The 7,125-nt window shown below is 34.1% G+C and overlaps 1 protein-coding gene across 1 annotated transcript; it reads left to right on the top strand.

Moving 5' to 3' along the window:
- The first annotated feature begins 1,105 nt into the window (after nt 1–1,105).
- LOC114259757 (putative magnesium transporter NIPA6) lies at nt 1,106–6,614 on the top strand. The gene is made up of 9 exons (XM_028199781.2): nt 1,106–1,708; nt 2,827–2,883; nt 3,020–3,110; nt 3,196–3,356; nt 3,470–3,597; nt 3,726–3,863; nt 5,527–5,619; nt 5,728–5,845; nt 6,138–6,614. Exons 1-9 carry the CDS (start codon nt 1,585–1,587, stop codon nt 6,224–6,226), a joined length of 999 nt encoding a protein of 332 aa, XP_028055582.2. The 5' UTR covers nt 1,106–1,584; the 3' UTR covers nt 6,227–6,614.
- The last annotated feature ends 511 nt before the right edge of the window (nt 6,615–7,125 follow it).

Raw genomic sequence — 7,125 nt, 5'->3', positions numbered from 1 at the left:
TTAAACTAATTTTCTCATTTCAAGCGTTTCATTAAAAATTAGAAAAATTATGAATTAGTTATAACATAAAAAAAAAAATTGCGAAGTGATGAAAAATTTATAATTTTAATTATTAAAATTTATAAATTTTATTGCTTGTTTGAAATTTGTTTTGCAAAGAGCAACTTAAAAAATTCTCAATAAAAAAGTGACATTTAAAATTGGGGCCAAATCATTTTTTAGGTTTCGTTCGTCAATTATACATTTTAATCAAAAAGTCAAAAAATTACTATAAGTTGCTACATTACTCTCTCTATTTTTTGTACATCTTTTCATAAAAAGTTAAAAAATTACTAAAATAACCTATTATCAAACGAGACCTTACTTATAAATAGTTAACATTTATTCAAGATAATCAAAATTTATTTTCTATTGCAATTTGTTGCACACGTTGAGATTATGGGGATATGCAATCACATTCCCTCGACATTCTTAAGAAAAAATATTAAATATTCTCGAACTATCACGCAATATTGTTTATGTGAAAATTTTAAAATATTGCGTGACATTATTTATGTAGTATTTCTAAATTAATAAGAAATTTTAATATATGAGTAGATTATCATTTATCTCATAACTACTTGATAAATATAAGTCAATATATTTTATTTGTTAAATTTTTCTGTATGCGAATTGATTTGGAGCCCAGATAAGTAATATCACAGGGTGCATCAGAACAACTGAACAATTACGGGATAATTTAAAAACTGGGAGCTTAATTTGGATAAATTAAGGTTAAGTTTAGTAAGTTGAAAAAAAGTTAAAAAATTAAAAAGTTACTTAAAAAATTAAAAAATTACTTAAAAAATTAAAAAGTTATCACTATTTACCAAAAGTTAAAAATTACGATTACACAACTCTCAATCTTAATTTTTTCTTACACACTAATTTATATAATTTTTTAATACACATTTTTGTATAAAAATTTAAAAACTTAACCTAAATATTTTTATTTTTTTTTCTCAATTTTTTAATTTAAAAAGACAAAAAATACACTTATTTAGAACATCTCAAATAACCCTAAAGTGAGAGGGCTAATAAGAAACTTGGGATAAAGCTTAGGGGCAAATTTGATAGGTATCTTAATTTTAAACCCGGTGGCTGGTGCGATTGGAAGGCATCCAGATGTGTGAACCCAATTGCTGATTTGACTCAAACGATGTTAGAGCCGTTAATCCTTGATGTCACAACGTGTAACGGCCGTTAATGAACTTCTGTTTAAAGTAGGGTCTGAGACGCAGTGAATCATTGCTAGCCTGCACTATGAATTGGAAACTTCCGACAAGAAGACGATCTCTGAGGGAAGCTCTCTCTGAATATCCTTCGAGAGCGAGAGCATCTCTGAGATCTCCCTTCAATTCTCTCTCTCTCTCTGATCGCAAAGCATTTGTGTGAAACTCGTTCTTGGAGGGAAGGGAAGATTAAGAAAGGCTCAACAGTTCGAGTTCTCTTGGCGGGAAATCTAGATTTGTCCTCATCTCGGTCATCGATTGACGTACGATTCAATTGATACACACAAGGCTATGTGTTGAGAGAGAGAGAGAGATGGGGATTTCGGACAATGCGAAAGGGTTGATACTAGCCGTGGGTTCGAGCTTGTTCATAGGCGCTAGTTTCATCCTGAAGAAGAAAGGGCTCAAGCGTGCTGCTGATTCAGGCACTCGCGCAGGTCAGTCTGAATTAGATCTCTACTACTTTTTTTTTTAATATTTATTTTATAGTTTAATCTTTAATTTATTTAGTTTCTTTCATTGCATAATGAATTTGATTATTTGGGTTTTTAATTTCACTTCAGATTGTATCATTACTATCCTCTTCATGACGCATTTTATATTTGTGTTTGAAATAAAAGATGGGTTTTTACAATCAAAATTTGTAGGATCTCTTTGTATTATCAGCAAGGAGATGAAATCTAAGAATTATATTGAACCAATATTATACCATGGATTTGTTTTTGCTTCTTCAGGTGGAACTTTTTGATGGAGCTTTAAAAAAATAGCCTGTTGTTTCTGGACTGTTCTTGTTGGGACTTGTATCTTGTAGATGGATGGAGTTTAATGAAAGTGAGAGTTGTTGATGCTTATAACTTGGAAATTAAAAAAAATCTTCTGTTAAATCAATCGTTGTTTAGCTTCTATAGATTATAGAGTGGTGAGTAACAACAGTTGGAGAAACTGGATCATTTTAGCTTGAAAAGTAACAGGACAGCCACGACCCTCAACCCTGGAGGTGTACCATGTTCTGCAACATGCCTTCCAAAATGTAAATTGCTAGGGTACTAGCATTTTTTGGTCACATTAAGCTTACCATTTAGCAAAATGAACTAATTTCTTGATTATGGAAACATGCATTTACAAGCAGAGGCAATCCATGGAGAATTTGCATGTAATCTTTACATAGAGAAGTTGCTTGTGCTACCCATCATAATTCAGTAAGCTTGAGCCAGCAATCCAGGGTTTGGATGTATATCACTTGCTTCATGATTTTAAAACTTTAAAGGGCCATGGGTGGAATACAAGTGGGTTTCTAGTTTGCCCTCAATGAGCCTGACCACATGGCTAGATGAGATGCCATGTCGTATGAGAACAGTTTAGATGCATTCCATTGTTGTTGAGGACCACATCTTAATTTTATATCGTTTCCGATTAATGATATTAATTTCGGAATTTATAAGCTCTTAAAGTTGTTTATGCTTTCTCTGTTACTACTTTATCATTATTGTGTACACAATAGTTCTACATATAGCAGATGTGCTTATGTCACTGTTTCATCGTATCTATATTGTAGGAGTTGGAGGTTACACTTATTTACTCGAACCACTCTGGTGGGTAGGCATGTCCACAAGTAAGTATAAGACAACCAATGGACACTTTCCCTCCCTCCCTTACTCTCTCTAAAAGTAAAATATAAATAAAATGTGGAAAAATGTACTGGTCCAATGGGTTATTAACATTGTGTTCTGACATTTTTGCACATGTAGTGATTGTTGGAGAGGTTGCAAATTTTGTGGCTTATGTTTATGCTCCGGCAGTTCTTGTGACCCCTCTTGGTGCATTAAGTATAATTGTTAGGTAACAATAAAAACATTTTTATGAGGGAATTTTGAAGAGAACTGGAACAGTATATTTAGGACTAACTGTTTGTGAATTTGTGTAGTGCTATTTTGGCACACTTTATGTTGAAGGAACGACTGCGGAAAATGGGTGTTCTTGGATGTGTGTGCTGCATAGTGGGATCAGTGGTGATTGTTATCCATGCACCTCAAGAACAAACCCCAAATTCTGTACGAGAAATCTGGACTTTGGCAACTCAACCAGGTTTTGGGTTTAAACTATTTTTCATGTTCAACTCAATTTGTTTAAAGAAAAAACTTTGATCTGAGACTCTCAGAGATTACTAATAATTTTAGCTTACCTGCTTCTGTCAACAGCATTTGTAATCTATGTAGCAGCTGCAGTATCAATAGTCTTAGCTTTGATTCTGTATTTTGAACCACGCTGTGGGCAGTCGAACATACTGATCTACTTGGGAATTTGTTCTTTAATAGGTTCACTTACGGTAATTTTAATTCCTTGGTTGGAGAGTACTTAATATTGTTGGAGGTTTATATATCATTACATAATGAAATTGTTTAATGTTCTCTCTGGAGCTTAAGCCTGTAGAATCTTCTTTGTGCCATCATGCAGGTTGTAAGCATAAAGGCAATAGGAATTGGAATAAAGCTTACATTGGATGGGATAAGTCAACTTGCATATCCTCAGACTTGGTTTTTTATGTCAGTTGCAGCAGTTTGTGTGATCATGCAGTTGAATTATCTTAACAAGGTGACTATAGTTAAATCAACATATAATGGTTGTACATTAAACTGGCTGGTTATCTCTGTTTTGTCAAAATAGAATTCTTTTTTTCCTTTTTTCCTTTGGAGTAAGAGATCTATCCCCTAACTTGCCTGTATATGAGTATTCAGTATATGTATATGCTAAATTCCTTTCATGTCTTGCAAATCCAGGTTGATTACTTAAATATCTGGTGTATGGGAAATATCGATCTTGTTACCCATTAATTAAAATGCTTGGTATATTCCACATTATATTTGTTTGTGCTTATACTACTATGCATCAAATGGAATGCAGCAATGTTTTGTTTGGTTTGGTTTTGTTTTTTGTTTTTTGTTTTTTGTTTTATTCGGGGTACATCAGGGGCCTTAGCCAGAGTCTTGCTTGTGGCAAGACTTGAATTCCTGTCCTCCTAGCGAGGTGCAAGGGTTCAATTTACCTTCTTTCTCGTTGACAGTAGAATAGAAAAATGCCAAAGTAGAAGGGCAGTTGGTGATCCCAAAGGAGATTAAGCATGCCCAAAGAAAATTTATGAAGATTAATCATGCTGTTAAGAGTTAGTATGCCAATCTTTAATGGCAGTTAGGGACTCATTTCATTAGGGTCAAGCCCAATGGACTAGCACTTGTTTGTACTCAGACCTTGCACAGGTTGCAATCTCTGTTTTTGTTAGTTTCTTCCAGGCTGAGCCCTCCTTTCTACCAATACACACACGCATGTTACATGTAAAAAAACTCATGTGAGAGGTCATGACTTGGCGTGATGGTAAGTGCTATTGCCCTGGCACTGTGGCGCTGGTTCAAGTTACATGAATTACCCTTCACAAGAAGGTGGAATAAAGGAATCCTGTTGAAGTGGAAGCCTTGTGCATTAGTTATGACCTTTATTTAAAAAAAGGTCATGTGAGATGTCCTGTATTGTCAAACTGCATAATTAGTAAATTCATCAATTACTGTCATTGGTTCTGATCATTTCTTGGTCTCATGGTATGTTTATGCCAGTTCAGTTTGCTAGATACTATGCTCTTATTTATCATCACACTGGAGTGATCCTCATCTGTGCACACGAGACATAAGTTTGTCATTTAACCAATTATATTGGTCGGTTAAGTTTTTGGGCTTGTCTTGGTCATGCAACAGTATTTTTGGAAATGAATCATGGTATCTGGGTTGACTGCTACGTGCACATTGTTAATGAGAATCACTTTGAAATTCAACATCAAAATGCCTCAAGATGCAGCCTTGAGGCTCAATTCATTTGAGATGCACAACTCCAGGTTTGAGGCACTTTTAAAGTAAGCATCTCATTCCTTGATCATGATGCTTGCTTTGTGCCTAAAATATACACATTATGTATCTACCAAATGAAAAGTACTTTTAGTTAATAATAAGGATTGCCATGATGTATGTTCAAGGGTAACGTGAGCTAAATGTTGATTGATTTGGAAGATTTTACTGTGGTGTACACTTTCATATATAATTCTACATCAATGAACAGTATCCACTGATTTCAATGGCATCTTTGTTCCAGGCATTGGATACATTCAATGCAGCCATTGTGATCTGGAAGATTTTACTGTGGTGTACACTTTCATATATAATTCTACATCAATGAACAGTATCCACTGATTTCAATGGCATCTTTGTTCCAGGCATTGGATACATTCAATGCAGCCATTGTTTCTCCAATATATTATGTGATGTTCACGACTCTGACTATTGTTGCAAGCGTTATAATGTTCAAGGTAGATACCCGATCCACCCACTCGGAGTTTTTACTAATGCCTCATGATTTTTACCTTGGGAAAGACGGGAATACGAGGATGACATATATTCTCCTATAATTTTTGCAGGACTGGTCAGGTCAGGATGCGAGCAGCATAGCCTCTGAGATATGTGGATTCATCACTGTGCTTTCAGGAACCATAATACTTCATGCAACAAGAGAACAGGAACAAGCTACTGCACCAGGTAGAAATAGACATTTTTACTCCTCTCAGGCCATCCATCTGTTTAAATCAAGGGCCGTTTGTTTAAAATACATGCCTAAACATGAAAACCATGTAAATGCAGCACAAATTTTGAGCACTCTGAAAGTTGGTTTCAGGCTGTTTTGCAAGGACAATTATGTTTTTTTGATCTAATCCATTACTACTAAAATACATAAAATGTAATAGATATACACAAATATTTGCACATATATTTGAAGAGCAATGAAGCAATAAACCGCTTGTTTATTTCAGTTGGCTATTATTCAATGCAGGAACCATAACATGGTATACTGGAGAATCAATGAAGGGTATCGATGATGCACACTTTATCATGTTGCACAATTCAGATTACTTTGAATGACAAGGAGAAGCAAATTGAACCAGCATTAACCTAGTTGAATCGCAGAGTAAAGATCCTTTTTTATCCTCAAAATCTGGGGTCCCCTCTTTTGGCTTGGGCAGTTCTTTCTTCAACACCCGTCCCTAAAATTTTGCTCAGAACAAAATTCTCAACATGGAATGGTGGCTTGCGTGCCATGACAAGCTCAGTGGAGGGACACTCGGAAGTGTTTTCACTGCAGATTTCAGATTTCACATTACGTTTGTACATTTTTTGGTTGTGTTTTTATTTGATGTTTTTTGGTTGTGTTTTCATTTGATGTTTTTGTGCAAATTTAAAATAGAACTAATTCGTTGGATTAGCGTTGGCACTATAAAATATTATTATTAGTATTATTATTTTCAGGATACGTGGCATTTTTTTACTTATTTGAAAGTTAAAAAAAGTTGTGGAAATGATGGAGAACATGAAGGACAAAGTGGATGAGTGGAAAGACATATCGTAAGACAATGATAAAGATGGGAGATATGGATAGTTTTAGGTATTTTTTTTTTACAAATGTTTGCCTATAAATAGTCATTCATGGCTATATTGTAAAGGGATTCAAAACTCAAGTCAAAGATAATTGATTTCTATTTTTCTTGTCATTTATATTTCATGCATTTTATTTTATGTACTTCCTTTTCGAAACATTTATTTTCAGTATTTCCTTTCAAAGCATTTTATGCACTTCCTTTTTAAAGCATAGGAGTAGAGGTAAGTAATTATTATTTTGATTGTTCACTTAATCATCTTTCTCCATCTCTGTCTTCTTCTTTCTTTTTTTAATTTTTTTTTCTCTATACTTGACAATTTTAAAGTCCCTTTTGTTGAGGAAAAAGAACTGTCAACGCAATCACTTGATAATTGGTTTGAATTTA

This window comes from Camellia sinensis, chromosome 2 (genome assembly GCF_055761805.1).
Source record: "Camellia sinensis isolate YWXY chromosome 2, ASM5576180v1, whole genome shotgun sequence".
Taxonomy (NCBI): Eukaryota; Viridiplantae; Streptophyta; class Magnoliopsida; order Ericales; family Theaceae; genus Camellia; species Camellia sinensis.
Note: the sequence above shows the minus strand (reverse complement) of the source record. Positions and strands in the feature narration are given on the sequence as shown.